The sequence below is a fragment of the Brachionichthys hirsutus genome, chromosome 4 (genome assembly GCF_040956055.1).
Source record: "Brachionichthys hirsutus isolate HB-005 chromosome 4, CSIRO-AGI_Bhir_v1, whole genome shotgun sequence".
Lineage (NCBI taxonomy): Eukaryota > Metazoa > Chordata > Actinopteri > Lophiiformes > Brachionichthyidae > Brachionichthys > Brachionichthys hirsutus.
Window position 1 is genome coordinate 12,164,512 of NC_090900.1, and position 17,849 is coordinate 12,182,360.

The 17,849-nt window shown below is 47.4% G+C and overlaps 1 protein-coding gene across 1 annotated transcript in view; it reads left to right on the top strand.

Annotated features, from left to right (window-relative positions):
- The window catches only part of fbrsl1 (fibrosin-like 1), a 243,632-nt gene that overhangs the window by 206,935 nt on the left and 18,848 nt on the right, over nt 1-17,849 (top strand). The window contains exon 7 of the mRNA XM_068760871.1: nt 3,887-3,935. Coding sequence (XP_068616972.1) covers nt 3,887-3,935 — 49 coding nt within the window. The remainder of the gene's footprint in view (nt 1-3,886; nt 3,936-17,849) is intronic.

Sequence of the window (17,849 nt, forward strand, 5' to 3'; positions counted from 1 at the left end):
AGATAGGGGGCGACTATTTTAGGAATTTAACCTTATTTTTATTTATCGGTACCGCCAAACCTTGGGCCGAGGTCAGGTAAGATTTCTCCCTGTTTGTAGATCATTTTGTTCAGGTCCTAGGAATGTGGGGCATGTAATAGGAGCTCCTAAATCAAAAGTAGATGGACGGCCTGGGGATCGTTTGATATAAAGCGGGGGGGGCTTGGTTGGTGGAGGTTTATGGGAGAAAAATTGGTCTCTCAGCAGTCTTTACTAAATGAGGTTAATTGAATCTGGGTAATTGCTGACCTTTCTGTCTCTGTGAAATCACAGCCTTAACTGATCAATGCCTTTCATAAATGTATGCCTGAAGGTCGTTCGGTTGATTATACCGCATTCCCTCCCCACCTGCACTGCCTCTCTCTCTCTGTTCTGCCCAGTGTGAAGTGTTTTAGCACCAAAACCAACCTTGCCTCAGATTTACTGAATTAATTGCCTTGCAGTGTTTTCAAGAAAAACTTACGTGGGCATGGAAAATTCAGAAAGCCCCCCTCCCTTGGTTCTTTGCTGTGACAGCAAGTACAAATTCACCTGGCAGTAAACGTCTCCGTTATTGCTGGACGGGGTTCCTGCCTCTCTGCGCTGCCTCTGTGGTTCTGCTGGCGTCTGGCAATTTATACAGCCAATAAATCATTGGTGGTCAGGGAAGTTGGGGACTTTTTAAAACAAACAGCAGTGTAATTTGTAATTTGGCATTCCCTAATTCTGGGAATTATGGTTCTGCATGTGGCCCTTCGGGGAGTTAGCGCTCTGATGGTGGGTTTACTGGCCCAGCTCCCTGCCTGACCTCCGTCTTTTTCTTTCTCCCCCCACGTTCCCTTTACATCTGAGGAAACGGAAGGATTTCACAGCTGCTGAGGGTTGGGCCCCAACTGGGCCCGATGACCTCCCTTTTGCTTCTTTTCCCCCTCCCTCCCTCAGTCTTACTCCCTTTTTTCTTCCACGCTCCAGCAGTCTCTTTCCTCAGGGAGCTCTTGTGTGGCTCAGAGGAAGCTGAATCATAAAGCATGGCTAATGAATAGAATAGGGAAGGAAAGCTGAGGCCTGCTGACGGCCCTCCAGAGAGGAGGCAAAACCCCTGAAGCCCCAGGCTCAGATAGCAGACGGCCCCCTCAAAGGTCAGGCTTCCTGCGGCCCGCTCCGAGGGCTTTTGGCTTCTAGGCAATGTGGCTTAAATTTCCCCCCTTTAAAAAAAAAAAAAAAAATGGTCAAATTTCCCTATTTCCTTTGGAAAACCTGGACTTTGCGCCTCTTTTTTCTGTCTGTCTCTTTTTTGCTATATATATTTTCCCTCTGTCTCGTCTTTCCCAGTCTGTTTTTAATGGCAGCCACGGCCGCCTCAACAAAGAGAGTGTGAAGAATTTGTTATACATGACCTCTGCACGCCACAACCGCAGGCGGCTCAGACTCCCGGCAGCACAGCCCCGTCAAAAAATGTCAACTTGACCAACGAAACCCAGAAGGTTCTACAAAAACAACGGCGAGCCAAATCAGTGCTCCGCTTTCACATTCCTGTTTAAGAAGGGCTTTTGTAAGCCGTCCTTGTAATTGTCGATCGTACAACTGACTCCTGCAGACTTGGCAGGTGCAAAGCGCAGCAATGAAACCTAAATATTGGTTGTTGATGGTTCTTGGAATACGTTTGGAATATGAAATGGCTCACTTGCGTGCTCAAACTAGGAGAAGTAAGTCGTCTTGGCAAACGGTATACGCAGCATTTTTCTGTTCCGCTTTGCTGGAACGTTGTGTCTGTCTTGCATTTTAGATCAAACTCTGGCCATAAAAATTGTTTAAACCGTTAGAGTGAGTTATGGCGTGGCCTATGCCATTTTGTTTTTTTGTTTTTTTTTTGCTTTTATGACCCCGTGCCACACGAAGCGAGTCCTTGAGCCAGCTCCCGTGTCCATTTGACAAGCTTCATTTCATTCTGAGCCCGTATTTTTCTTCCAGTGCCTCCGAGGCCACGTTTCAAGGCTGAGGTTGTGCTGCTGCAGCGCCGAGGTTTTGGTGCTGGAGCGTTTCATGTCATCCAAAGCTAACAAAGAGCCTGTGTTGTAGCCTGGCGCCCCGGTTCTGGGAGACTGAAACAGGGCAATGCACAATGCTCTGGCTTCGCTCTATAGTCTACTGTAAGAGGAAACAGGAAACATCTCCATTCAGCAGAGTGTTTACCCTCCTTTAAATGTTCCGCTTATCAAGACCACACTAAAGAGGTGTTATTGATCTCTTCTTACATCTACATACTTTACACACACACACACACCGACTGCGTCTCTGCACGAATCACAATTAAGAGCAGTTGCTCGAGTCTAAAAGTGACCCATCTAATAGGTAATTATCATATAATAACATGACTCAAGGAGCAAATACATATTCCCAGTCTTTAGACAGCTGACTTGAGTCCAGAAGACACAACTTCGTGTTTCTCGATATGCTTTCCACCTGTATTTTAACAGCTGCTGTTTGACTTAAATGGAAATTGTTGAGGATATCGCCCCCCCCCCAGTCCGTTTTCCCTGTTGTGATTAGCACTGCGACAAGACATCAAGCACCGTGAAGGACGGCAACGCGGTGGCACTGAAGGAGAAATTGGGAGGTTTTGGTAGAGAAGAGGACGTCCTCAGAACACTTGTGAAGCGCTAACGGGCATGCCAAGGACGGCCATCTGTGTTTACCGAAGCGCGTGCGTCTCTTTCTGTCTCTGCCGATCTTGCACTCGCTTTGATTCACTGTTCATTCTTTACATATGCTCCTTTTGTGCTGCATAAAATACAAACATGGCAGTTAAGGACACTCCGGGCCCCTTTGTTGGAGCATATGTTCAACTCTTGCAGCTTTTTACAAGCATGCAGAGCCCAGATGAGAGGATCTCAAGCATAGGGAAAGCGTGGCTTTAAACAAAGCCCCTATAGGGGCTGATATTATGGGCTTAAGAGGACTTTAAGTGTTAATATTATCGTCCAAGCAGCACACCGACGTTTTCCTACGCTATTTTGCACAATGCAAGGTTTTGTGTGGATTTACTGCTTTTGGGTCAGTTTCCAATCTGGCCTCTGAGCAAGCTTTTAAAAAAAAATAATCTAAGGTGTGTTTTGAAGTCGTTCATTCTTGCCAGAATCTACATATCCGTCTGAAGCGGAGAGGAAAATATCTCTGTGTTTAGTCTAGAAGTCTCCACTATCGCTTCACAGCGAGATGACATTCCTCCCCCTGGAGGGTCGAGCTCCGTTTCACTGCAGTCCACCGGGTTTCCACTGATCACCGTCAGTCACATCAGCAACAGCAGGTTCTGACCCAGTGAAGCTCCTGTTGTTTGTTGACAGCTCATCTGTTGACTTCAGGTGTGTGCTGCTGATATTGTCTCCGATATTGAATTTGTGAAACGAGGATATTGCTTTTAGGGAGGGAACCGCGTTCTTTTCATGAGTTTATGTTATTTGATTCAAAATATTGCAGAAGAAAATATCATTTCTGCGCGGTGGCATTTATGCAGGAGTCTTTGTGTTCTGATGCTGCTCAGACACCTGACCGGCTTCCATCTTTGGCAGCATTTGCTCTCAGGGTTTTCAGGTGGCACAACACTGCCACCTAATGTTACCTCAACAGGAGGAAGCCGGACGGGGCCATCAGGTGCAGGGGGGGGATCTCTTCCTATTGGCTGACTGGAGTCAATTGATTGACGCTGTGTGTCAGCTCGGCTTATTTTGTGAACACTTCATGCCGAATTTGTGCCCGATTGAGCCTTTTCTCTGTGAATCGGCGTTCATGAATAATCTCAAATTCTCTGCTTTTGCTGATTCTGATCGTCACACAAATCCATTAAAAGTCTGTCTTCTCTTGTTTTCAGGTGTCTGATGTAGGATCACAGAAGCTCTTTTCCCCTACCACACCCAAAGGTAAGAACCCGCTCAGGTTTCTGCTCTGTTCACGCGCAAAGCACCAACCACGGGGGGGGGGGGGGGGGGGGGGTTGCGAGTAAGTCCAAATCTCTGCTCAAACGCTGCAGCTCCCATTCAGATTTAAATGTCAGCAGACATTAGCGAGGTCTGGTGACTACATATGAATACATTTTTGCCTGGGTGTGGAGTAGAGGTTCTTGAATGACCCTGCCAAAGGCTTAGCCCTCCTACATATTGGTTCATTAGAGAGGATTTAGAGCCTTCCTGCCACATGCTCCCACAAATGGGAGCTTCCCTCAGGCGATACTGCTGTCTGACAGCAGGCCTGTGCCATAATGGATGCCAAAAGAAAGAGAAAGAGCTTTGTCAGACTCCCAGACAACACAATGTCTGTGAGCATTCATAAATGCACATATGTGGATTATAAGGCCTTCGCTTTTTGTATGTTCTTTGTATGATTTCAAGTGTTATCATGGCATAACACTGACTCGTAGAATGTCATCTGTGCCTGTATATTCTCTAAATGTAATGATGCTTGTTGCCATGCCAAAGTGTGTGTGTGTGGGGGGGGGGGGGGGGGTGACAAGTTGTGTATGCATGGAGGCGGAGGGGAAGGGAGGGAGGAGGCACGATCAGCCTACGAGTGACGGCTGGCAGCATGCAGGCCACGTCCCCCCAGGGCATGAACCAGGACGCAGTGCCATTAACTCAAGCAGGGAGGGGGGGTGGGGGGGGGCAGCAGTGTGAGCTGTGACCATCTGACCTGCTTCTGGGGACGAATGTCTCCAGGACGGACTTGACACAGTAAGCCTAGCAGAAACGTAGATACCGTTTTCTTTGTCTTGCGAAATGTAGAACTCAAACTTCATTTGTACATAATTGACATTATTTATCTGTTTTAATGTAAAAAGTATTTGTATTTTTTTTTTGCCCATTTGTTCGTGTTCATCTTTAACTCGGAGCATCACATTTCTCAGGGAGCAATTACCCTGAGATGTATAACCTCAGGTCCGTTCTGTTCATGTCTCCGCACCAGAAAGCTGTGAAAGCTCGATTCCCCTCCAACAACATATTGCTTGGATTAGCACAGTAGCTTTAACAGCTCAGACGAAAAGCATGGCTGACAAGGAGGAGAGAAGCCAGGCCTGTTGGCTGCGTGATGCAGATGACCTGTGACCGACGTCTGCCTTGTGAAGCCAGCGATCACGATGACGACCACTTCCAGACTTGTATGGAATAGAGAGCAGCCAGAGCACGTCCAAGTCCATCCATTCTCCGCCTGGCTGCTGATGTTGTCAGCTGTCAGGGTGTCGACTTATTTTCCCTGCGTGCCCAGAGAGAACATGGCTGCGTATAAATATACTCTGCCGTGAGAAAGCGCCGTAGCACAGGCGTAGCCGTTATCTCGCACTCGTCCGCGCAGTGGAACTTGTCATCTGGCGGATGGAGGCTTCTGTGGCTCTTGCTAATGTGCACACAGGGATGAGGATTAGGACCACGGCATTACCAAATCCAGATAATCCAATCAGCGTCTCTCCTGATTGTCACACAGATCAACTAGATGCTGTTTGGGAGGAGAGTAATGTTGAAGAAGGTTGCCAGATTAGAAATGGGGGGGGTTTACAAAGGGTGCAAAGAAATCGGCAGTGTGATGAAGTGATTTGACGACTATGAGGAAGACGTGATCGGGCTGCCAGCTGTCCCTCTTCTTCCAGGCCGATGGTTTTTTTGCTGTAATGGATTCCGGGACAGTGTTTGTTTTTGACCCAGACTATTTTTCCCCCTCTCTCTCTGGCTTGTCTGTTTCATGCGGAGCGGCCCACAGGCTGTTTTCCGCTGGTTTAGAATGTGCCGTATGTGTCTCATTACCGATCTCGCTCATGGTCCTTTGAGGCCAATGAAAAGTGCGCTTTCCTCTGATCACCAAGCCTGTCAACTCGTTGACTGGGAGACGGACCAATGCACTGCACATTCCCGCAAACATTATGACGCACATTAAATGTATAGTGCTGTAATGATTGTTGGGCCGCTGCAGCTCTCGAGGTAATGACTTGTTTCTTTTGCCTCTTCCCGGATTTTAAAGGTTGCGCTCCCCTCCGGACTTTATTTTGGTGCGCAGTTACGGGTACAAGCGGTTGAGGTTGAGTCCAAATTGCACGCAGCCCTGCAGTCTGTCATGTTAATGAAACGGTTCAGGATTAATAGAGGAGAGGAAGGACCAACACTGTAATCAACGACAGCAAAGCACTGTAATTATACATACTGAACATGGTTTGGGGCAAAAACCTGGGCACCCCTTGCCGTCCTGTCGCATATTTACTTTTCATCATCTGCGTGTTGTTAGCCTGTTTACAACCTACAATAGATTCGAGCTGACAGACTCGTAGTATTGCTAATGAAACTACAAACGCCATGGATGCTGACAGCCAAAAGCAGCACAGGTTCTGCTGCGTGCCGGCCTGTGTCGGTGGGTTTGAGGTAGGAAGGTGCAGCAAAGGGCAAGAATTATCTAACAGTTATTGGTTTTTCTTTATTTCCCGTCTTAAACCTCCTGCAAATCATTGATTTTCTGGAGGATGGCAGATTTAAGTACAAGCGCTACAGAAGCCCCGTGCTGCACCCAGGGCCGCTCTTTCTGAGTCGCGGGTCAGAGTTTGCTATCGTCATTCGCTGGAAGGCAGATGAGAAGCTAAATGTAGCGACGGAGCACCTCCACAGTGCACGGAGAAACACACACACACACACAGTTGTAGGAGCTCTCCTAACATTTCACAATGCTCCACCTATGGAAGTGTAGGGGAGTCATCACCATGCTGTCAACGGCCAGAAATAGGAAAGAGGAAAGACTCTGCAGTTGACCGTGTTGAATGTGGGATTAAGAGCAATGGCTATAGTGTAGGAAATGTGTTTCGCTGCACCGTTGCTCTCTGAGGCTCTGTCATCCCAGATAGAGGCCCCGCCTCCTGTGGCGCAACGAGGAACTTCGCGTGGTGCGTGACCAGACAAACCTGGGGCTTCTTGGGATAGCAAGAGAGAGATTGGTGGGAAAACCCATTTCTGGAGTGGATTTGTGCCCTTGTAATCCTGATTAATTTTGACCCGTTGTGCTCATTTTAAACAGAGCATTACAGTAAGCGTGAACACAGCAAGCTCTGGGGCGAAACCAGGAGCTTAGCGGCTTTGGGAGGCTTAGCTGCAGATGGCATTTTAAGCCGGACTTAATAAATTGTTTCCATTAAACTTACCGGCCCACACATACTGGATTAGACCAGTGGAACAAAGACAGGAGAGGGCATGCAGACGAAGAAGGGCTGGGGGGGGGGGGGGGGGGGGGGGGGCACATGCACGACTCCCATCGTGCACGTCCAACTCCGTTAACGTCTCTCTGAGGCCACGTAGGAGGTGAAGATGGGGTTACAGTGGCTCCTCTGGCGCGTCAGGGACGTCGGACCAATTTGCTTAATTAACACAGAATAAACAAACAAACTCCTTAAACCATTTAGCTTGGCGGTGGATTTAAGGCTGATCCTCGATCTGTTTATATATAAACACATTATCGACGCTGCAGCTGAAGGAATTAGGATCTGCCCGTACCCTTGTTTTACTTTCTACGGATTTCTTTTATTTATACATCAACTTGCTATCGTGTGAAATCAATTCCTTATGGCAGAACCCCGCCTCTGCCGAACCCGACCCCCCCCCCCCCGCCACCTCCATCAGCTCATAGCTCACTCCCTAAGCTCTCATTATGTGCTACACAGTCCAGGGTCCCTGTGTCGAATCGCTAATCAACCGCCATGTCTGCAGGGCTGCTCTCTCAATAGGTGCTGAGTGGCCTTTGTTCCACCGCTGCTGTTTGCTGCATGTCAATAAAAAGAGCTATGGCCCTCCTCCCCCCACTCCCCCCGCTCCACCTTCCCTCCTCTTCTGTTACCTTGGCCCGACATAGCTTTCGGCTTGCTCCTGCGGTGCAAGCTTCGGGACAATGGAAGACAGTATCGCCTGCTGGAACGCCAATGCCAGAGATAGGGAGGCAGGATAGTGATTTGGCGAGGGAGCACCAAGGTCAGGGGCGTGTAAGGGGGGGGGTTGATGGGATCCGAGGCAGAGAGAAGTACTCGTTTTCAGCCAGGCATCCCTCCTCCAGCCAGGTCAGTGTAATGTATCTCTAGCCTCGGCGGCCGGCCAGACTGTTTGCAGCCGCTCAGCCATTAAATAATGAATGGAGGTTGACCCTGCTGAACAACAAATCAGCTTTTCCCCATTGTTGGATCAGAATAGAGTGAAGGTAGAGCAGCCGGGTGGTTGGCTGGCTCGCAGGCAGTCTGAGGGGGTGTTGCTGGGGCAGCACGAGGACTGCTGAGGTTTCAAACAACCAGATTAGCTGGAATTAAAAGCAACCATCACCACCGCTGTGGAATCTAAGCCTGGCGAAGCTCACCTCCAGCCCGACTGTCACTCGTTTGACAAAGTAAAGGCAGCTTTCTTGTACTTTCCTCATCAACAGGGGCGATATTCCTTTATTGACTTGCCACTGGTTATTGGAGTTGTGGATATTTGAGAGTCAGAATTTGGAGCTGGAAATTTTGGGTGCATGACACCACAGCAGCACGTGAGTCCACTAAAATGTTTTATAAACCTGAAATAAAATACAGCAAGGTGAGACACCCCTCAGGAAAAATGGCACTAAATCAAAAAATATGTTTTTTATTCTTTAGTAATTTTTGTTTTATTACAGGACAGTTTATGAGCTGGCTGATTTGTTTTTGGAGAAAGAGGATGATATTAATGCTCCCTTTATTGATAGTGCTAATGCTGTTTGTGCAGCCATCCCTGTCGGAGAAATGAAAATAAATAGGGGGGGGGGGGGGGGCTTGGCAGAGAAAAGACACGTGTTTAATTATTAATTGAGCCATTACTGACAGAGATTGCCTTTTTTGATTTAAAGCAGGAAGGCCTGCTTCAGGGACAGAAAAAGCAATTACAGAATTCCCTGCTTGCACCGCTGCTGCCCATCGTCTCACCATACGCTGTGAGAGACGAGCGAGAGGAGACAAAACACTCCCACGCACATTCTGTTGCACTGCGGTGTTCCATAAATTATTTTAATCCTTCTTCAATATTTATAACTTTTTTTAAATTACAATCACATCGTCATGTCTTATTCATGTAGAGCGGCAGTCAGTCAAAGGGACCGAGTCGCATCACCCCGAATCCCTCTCTGGCCGCCACCTTGGAAAGCTGACATGAAGGAACTGTTCCGTTTCCTCTGATTCAGGAAGTGATGTCATACTGCGCGAGCTCTTATGAGGGTCCTGTTTTCAAAATACACTCCTGCGTTGCTTTGTACAGCAATTAGGTCGCTTGTTAAAGTCATTGCTAAAATGTTATGCTATCCTCACATGCACCCGACGGTCCCTCTGGAGCACAATTCTATCGCCCAGGGTGCATGAAATATTAACACAGCCCCTGTTTAGGGTCACTGCTGGTTGAGCTTCAATCAGAAACCTTGCCAGATGGTCAATGGACTCCCTCTTGTGCCAGTTGGTAATTGCATGTCATGATACTTGACACCTGTCAGTCGTCCTATCAGTGCCTGCCATCGGTGTCCGTGAAGCAGCGGGTGGCGAGCCGCTATTGTGACAGGAAATGGGACTCGCGTTGACGGCAGAGTGATTAGGCGTCCATTGTGTTGCGCTCTGTACATTGACTTAATATGGATTCAGCTTTAGCTGTCGGGAGGGAGCAATTACAGAATCACTAAATGCCATGGGGGAGTTTTGGGAAAAGTTGTCGGGGGGGGGGGGGGGTTATGAACAGCATTTTTTGCCACGGCAGACTCGCAATATGTTTTTAGTCAGTAACGCCAGAGGCATGTAAAAATAAAAAACAATTGTGCTGCCATTTTGCTGATGGAAATTGTTTGGCATTTAGAAAAGGGTTACAGTATATAAGGAAAAGAAAAAAGATGCATTGAATTACTAAACAATCTCCTATACAAGAGAGGCTTTTCAGTTCTCTCTTGTTCAGGTTGAATAATCATATTTGATCTTAGCGCCGTCCCATGCATAGGATCCCCTCCGTCGATGGCCCAGAGGTGATGTTTCGACTTCAGTTGGTATTTCTGTTTCTTTAGCCATTCATTTTAAGTTCCCAGCATGGAATGGGCTTTGCTGCGTTGACACCAGGGAGCACATTTGCTCACTTCAAGGCAAATAAAAGGTTAAAGACAGTCATTGATGTTTTGAAGTCGAGTTCAGCTCGGCAGTAGTCTTATTGAGTTCCAGTTCTCGTACTGCTTCACTACAACACAATGCTGTGCTATGTGCAGGGAACTGCTCTGAGATCCCCGACTTAGAAAATCCCCCGACAAGGAAGGAGCTTTCTGCCAGATAAGTTGTATCCCCTGCAGTTCGCTGGCCAACTTGTCAAATACAGGTTGACTCCCTTTTCAACAGGGAAATGCCACCGGCTACAATATATGCCATCTTTGTTTGTTTTTTTGAAGGAGATGAAGGGAAGAATTTAAAAAGGATAGCCCAGTAGCTCTCATCACATCTTCTGCCTAATCTTAATCTCCTCCCTCCTCCTCCAGCTGCAGCGTGGAAGGCATTTTCATTGTTTACTCTGGAGAATACATGACCAGCGCTTTATCGCTGCTGTCAGGCCTGAAATGTAAAGCGTGTCGTCTGCGATTACTTGCAGGTTTTCTTGTTTTAATCCTTTATTTCAGGCTCCAGTCATTCTGCCAATAAAAGCGGCAGCCACCCCCCCTCACCCTGCATTTGTCTGAAGATGCCAGTTCTATCTGCGTTTCCAGCTAATCTTTGTTGAGTGGTTCAGAGCCAATGTTGTTTGCAGATGAGGCTGTAACGCTCATTGACAAAGCCAGATGGTCGGTGATTGTGGCCAAACATGAAGCTTGGATAATGTACAATCGCTGGCAGGGGGACAGTCATCGGTCTGGATGGATACTACCAGCATGCTTATAATGGATTGGACATTTTTTGGCTTTAAAAGGTGGGGAAAGCATGGCCAGGAACAGAACGGATGTAAGATGCTTCAGATTCCATGACAGTCAAAGACATCCATGCATTTGAAGAACATGCCAGGGACGATTCTGGGGTGGGGATGAACCCAGGAAACAGGATCCCAAATCAAACAGAAATTTCAGCCCGAACGCATAAAGTCGTTTCCAAATATTTCCAGATGGATGGCATTCCCTCTCCTGTTTGTTCAGTATTTCGGTGCTTTCCAGTGGTAGCGATATTAGCATCTGTCTTTCTCTCAGCGGCTTCCAGGAGCCGCTCTGTCTATTAGCAGTGCCGCAGGTTTAGACTAGCTCAATGTGTTTGATGGAGGGCTGGGTTTGGAGAGGTTTGCAGCAGACCCTGAAACCTGCTGAGTAGCAGTAGCCCAACAAACACGGCCGAGGAAGAAGTTGTGTTTGGGCCTGGGTTTCTCGGGCATGAGTGCCATTAGTCGTCCCGGTGTTCATTAACAGACGGGCGGTGATTTGCTGAGCCTGCGTTTTGGCCATTTCAGGGAACTTATAAAAGCACATGAACAGTGTGGTCTCCTCCAGCATTCAAGCGGTCATCTGTTTGGCTGTTGTTTTTGGCTTCCAGTGAATTCCGTGCACTTGGCCCTGGCGGTGGGGGCCCCTGATGGCCTCTGTCTGACTGTAATACCCCATTCAGTAGAGCATGGCCTCCAACCTCCCTGGCTGCTGGGTTAGTGCTGCTGTGTTGAGAGCTGAGCAGCAGGACTGGGATTTCTTTGCTGTTTGCTTTGGGCAGGAATGAGAGAAATGGCTCCACATGAACACAGTGTGCACAGAACACGAGCAGCGATGTCAGCCAGGGCATGAGCCGTGCATAAAGTTACCGATGCTTGCCTTTTATTTTGAAGCTTATTCTATCCACCCATCTAAAGTGTTCATTATTTTATATTAATTGTGCGATATGTGTGTGTGTGTATGTATATAATGAATTTTACTTCTTTATTTTGACAAAAGCCCAAATATTATTTGAGACTTTCTTTTGGTTATCAGTCATTTTGTGTTGGGTGTGTGATCAGTTTTTATCCAACACATTTAAGAAGATTATCTTCTTCTTCTTTTCCGTTCTTATTTATATTCTTACAATAAAATGCTCATCCCAATTCTCTGTAGCCCAGTTATCTAATAGCATCTTTTGTACAACCAGCAGTCCAAATTTTAGAGAAAATCATCATTTCCTTACATTTAAGAAGCTAAAACTGGTTGCTCAAGTTGTTGCACAAATATCAAAATAGCCGGCCACCGATCTTTGGCCTGTCAATGAGTCGCCCGATCATTACAGCTCTATCGGGGAGCAAAACCAATCATCTTCAGCCCAGCACTATCAGCACCGATATCGACTTTCAAAAGAGCACATCTGCTGAAGGCTAACAGTGACAAATTGCGTGAAAAAAAATCTATATAGGGGTATCTCCGTCACTAATAATACAGGTGTTGACTTGTCGACTGTTAAGCGTGGGGCAAGTGCTGAAGTGCCCCGGGCTCCTTATCAGCCGTGGGCCTCAGCATCAATGTGCCGGGTTGACCTAATCCCGGAGCAGGTGCTGCAGGAGCCAAGGTGGAGGAGACATGATTTTCAGGGTGGATGAGCCATCTGGGTCTTGATACTTTATGGTGCTTAAAACACACTCTCAAGTGTGTCACACCAGCACTTACCTTTTAGCTGCACACAATAATCTAAGCTGTGGCTGCTACGGGGAGAAGGGGGGGGGGGGGGCTTTCAGGAAAATTTACAGGGTTTGATGTGGCGTGGAGCCGCCGCTTCGACACGGATTCGTGAGACAGTCAGACACACTTGGCGGTTTGATTTTGATTCCTCTAACTCTTTTCGCCGTTGTTTTGTCATCCGTAGTCTGAAATATGTCGAGCAGAAGAAAAGTCTCTTTGTTTTGCTTTTGTACCCGTCTGCCTTGCTCATCACTTGTCTGGGGCCTCGTGTCTTGTTGTTGTTGTCTTGTTTTTGTGCTGTTGTCTGTTTCATCTCACAAGTGATTTGGCTCGTTTCAGAGTCCAATTTTACTCGCATTTTACTCATCCCCCCCCCCCTCTTTCTCCTGAGACACACTCGCATTCAGACACCGTCTCACACTGACGCACCATCTTCACACTCCGATCAAATCAATTCTTCCGTTGCCGCACTTAAAACGCGACAGCTCGTAGCAGCCCAGGAAATGTGCACGTCTTTAATATCGTGTCCACTGTGGCTCAGAGGAGTGAGACCCAGATCCTCTTGCCTGTGTGTGTGTTTCTTCCTCCCTGTTTGTGAGGACGGATGATGGTGGGTGTAAGGTTAGCCTGACAGCCCCGCAGGTCAGGATCCGGGCTTGTCTCCATTAGTTTACCTGACACAACTTCCTGCCCTCCGCTCCCACTCCCCCTCTCCTCTGCCTTATTAACTGACCTCTCCTTCCCTATTTCTCCCTCAGACTTCCTCTTTCTTTGTCGTGCTTTCCCTCTAATCAAGAATGATGAATTGGGTGCGACAAAGGACAGCAAATGTTTGCGAACCTGATGCACACTCCAATTGTCGCTGTGTTCCTGCAGCGGCGGGAAACGCCGTGGTCGGAAGAGGGAGGGGACATCGTTTGAGGAGGTTTTGGGGTGTTTTTTTCTGACTGAGCTCGATATGAAAGCTGCTTCAAATGCGTCCGTCTCGACATGAAATTCATATTTTCTCTGAAAACTAATAATAGTCAGAGATTTTTTAGGGTCTACTCTCAGGCCATGTCCGGACGTATCTCCAAATACAGAGATATTTTTCTTTATATCATCCTCACGAAACCGCATATTTCTGATATGACGATGGTTTTTGAAAACTCTGGTTACGCTTCTGCGTCTGGATGCGACAAAAAACTGCTGTGACGTCACATGTGTGCGACCCGTGTTTACATTCAAAAACAGCATGGATGCTTTAAAACGTATCGCTTATTGTTTACTTGTTGACTTTATATTCCGAAACTACTTTTAGGAGCCATTTTGCCTCCTTGTCGGTCCACACGAACGAGCCTGATGAGTACAAACAACTGACAACGATCAACATCATCATCAGGATGCAAACATTTATAATTATTTTATCATGCAAAGATGTTACAAGTAAAATATTGAGTCTGTAGTAAACAAACATTTGCAAACAAAACAGACTTGGAATTCAGATGGGAAACATTTTTAGTCAGTGAGCGAACTAAACTTTGGTGCATTCTTGCTTTATGGCGACTTGCTGGTGCTGCGGTTGAGGATAAATCGCTAACATAGATGCTTTTAGTTTATTTATGGTGACCCTGTGACATGGCCTAATGTACACTATAATCTCCTGAATGCCCAAGGAAACCTAAACCTTCATCATTAAGATCCGCAACCTGTTGTGCATATTATGTGTCTCTTTAATTGTTACTTATTGTTATTTTGCATCTGTGGAGTAATTTATTTTTATTGGTATTGTTACATGTCAATGATTTATGTACTAAGGACTTTCAACGGAAACAAGACCACAAGAGCTTTGTTGAAATGCTCCCCTTAGACAGGATGTTTGAATGTGCTTGTACTGTAATACATACTACTGTTTGACTGTACTTGTACTCAAACATTCTATCTAATAAATATATTCTTCTTCTTCACCCGGTTCCTGTGAAAACATGACGCTTCAACATGTTAACACGGCAAGGAGAAATGTGGCGGTTGCTTTATGATACAGATCTCTGGCGTTTGTTGATAAAGAAAGCACCACCGCTTGGCAGAGCGAGCCGCCTCGGCATTCCTAGCCGAGAGAGGGTATAATTTGATATCGTTGAAAGGGCTGCTCTATTTGCTTGCAGCAGATGGGCAGACTGGGGGGAACTTCTTCGTCTAAGCCTCAGTTGATGACTCGCGCGCTGACAAAGCCCCGCATCCCCAAAGGAGAAATCTAATACGTCAGCCGAGATGTTTGTCCTGCCCCGTCCGTCGCACCCAGTAACACTGGCTGCATATGTCAAAACAGTGGGTGAGGCATGGCGAACGGCTAGGAGCTGTCGGCTTCCAATTGTTGCTTCGCTTTCTGAGTGGGAAGCGAAAATGGAGATGGAGGAGAAGGAAAAGAAAAACATGCCGGCCCTTTCAGCCCACTGTCATTCCACTTAGGCTTTGTTGAAGGGTTTTCACCCAACCATTTCCATTCCATTGAGAAGTAATCAGCATGCCACTGAAAGATAATATTATATCCACTTAGAGGGACGCGGACTTCATGCGTGTTCACGCACGAGACGATGCTGGAACGCTGGGCCTCTGTTTACATTGTTAAGCACTCCCTCCCTCCAAGGGCCCAATGCTTCCTGGCAAAAGCTTCACATATGTGTGTGTGTGTGTGTGTGTCTCTAACAACTCGTTCAATCTCGCCCCCCCCCTTCCTCTCTCCCTCCTCCCGTCCTCCCATTTCCTGTGAATTGCGAGCCAGTTGGTGGGCTAATAGAGGATGCTTTCCTGTGGGGGCACAGACGCGCTGGTGTGCAGACGTTATGCACGCTTAAGTAAAGCTGACATGCTGCTCGAGAACCACAGCCCACACTGAGCTCCGCGGCAGCCCGTGGAGAGGCTCTGAAAAGGTCCTAAGGTGTGGGAGACACAGGGAGGCTGCCAATGTCCTCCCACCGCTGTGCTGTAACGTGGGAAGCGGGAGTTAAGTCCTTTATTAGAAGTGGCATCCGTTGTCTCCAGTCACCTCAATAATTGCAGCAGCACGTCCACTGCTGTAATCAATTGAGACAGCTGCTGCTGCGGCGTTCAAGTCCATCAGGCAGCCGTGTCATGCTAATTAATGAAATGATAAGGCTGGCGCTCGCAGCACTGCACAAATAACTCCTGGAGCTCTTCTCTTTGACAAAAAGAAAATCACCCCTATTGTTCGGATCGCCCTTCCATGTCCCTGCCTGCAGGCCGTCTGTCCACGCCGGCCTCCGGACGGTCAACGATGTCCGTGAAGGGTCAGTGACGGTTGACAGAGGTCAAATTACAGGCTGGCATGGTGGGCCGCATCAGAGAAGCCACTGGACTTGAGCTTTTCTGTTGAGTTTCATGACGTCCAGCCTTTTATTTTGTAGGGTTGCTGCTACTGACCTGAGATGACCCAGCTCTGCGCGAGACTGATTGAAGTCCCAGAACCCACGAGAAAGCAGCTCCGCAGGAGAATGGGCTCCCGATAGATTTTTAGGGACGATCAGACGTGTGTATTTTAGCAGCAGTTAATAAAGGTTTACATCGTTTTTAGTAAACAATATGTGACACAAAAGATTTTGGACAGTCAAAAATCACCCGTCTTTCTGTCTTTGTTCCTTCCTATTTGAGGACGTGCGCCGTGTCTCATCGACAGCGCTGGCGTGTGTGCCAGAAGCAGTGAATGGCATATGTGTCCTGCACCATATGGCAGGTGTTTGAACAGGGATCCCATATATGCAGGCAAAAAAAAAAAACTGCTTCATCCCTCGTCCCGAGCTGCCAGCTCTCTGAAATGAACATTAGCTTCTCAATTTATGCCTGAGCTTTCCCTGCAAGCGCGTTACAGCTTAGACCCATCCCCATTCTGCCACCCTCTACTCCTTTTGTCAGCTGCAGCGAAGAGACGGAGAAGACGAATAATTGGAACGTGCCAGCTGTCCCCACTCGTCCTCCGTCTTGGCCAGGTTTCTTCTCTTCCAGTCCCTCATTAACATCACTGAGTGACTTACAAAAACTGGCGCCTTGGCGCCCCTCGTTACCAGCTTGGAGATGCTCGAGACAGATTAAATAGTGTGAGGGAAAGCAAGCAATTGCAAATTTCTGCTATGATTTTATTATTAGAACAACAACTCGACACTGCTCGGGCCTTCTGCTCCACTCGTGCAAATCGCCGCGTTTGAAATCACCCCAACTCCCTTTTAGGACTGAATACCTCACAGCAATGAAGTGTTGATTGGCAAAACTGTGGTTTTCCTGCCGTCTGCCAGTATCTGTTATAGCCATCTTCCACAGTGAGCTAAGCTTTGGCTCTGTGCAGACTGCTTGTCTAGAGAGAGGCACAAAAAAAACCAAATCATTGTGAGCTCAGCTCTCAAGAGCGGCAGAAGGATTCTGTCAGCCGGAGCCAGCGGGAAAGAGATCAAGGCGGCATACATCCTCGTATAGCTTCTGCATCCTCAAACGTCTTTCAGCAGATACGCCACTTTTTTATATATATATATATATATATATATCTGTATGTTCCTGTCCCGATTTTATCACTGGCCTGACTGTTTATGGTTTGGCAACGCCATGAAGGGCGGAACCGCGGTATTTGCCTCGTAAATGAGAACACCCAGTGCCGTTAAGCTTCTCTTAGCCCTCAAACCCCCTTGTCACTGGGAGAATTTGCATACCATCAAATCTAATCTGAAAAGGCTTTTTGCATGCAGGTTATATTTCCCCGGCTGTTGTATATACTGGCTTCGTGTCAGCAGTGAGCAGGTAATTTATGTAGCACGCTTATTTGCATTCACGGCAGTGGTTTGCGGAGGGTTTTAGTTGGAGGCAGAATCTGAATATTGTCAAGGGCCCTCGTCTCATTTCTGAGGTCATTGAGTCTTTTTAAAGTAGCCAGGTGTGTGTTTAAAATAAAGTGGCTTGAAAAAAAAGGGCTTCAAAGTGCAGTTTTGGAACCCAAAGCATTTGAGAGCAAGCCTGTGCTGTCCTTTACGCTTTCTGCGCTCCACGTGGATATCCTGGGTACAGCGGGGAATAACTAATAACTAAAAACCAATGTTTCTTAGATAGCGGCAGCCATCGTAGTCCAGCTCAGGGCCAAGCCGCTCCAGAACCGGCCCAAGACATTTCAAGCCAAACCATCGAGCGATGTAAAAGCCAAAGAC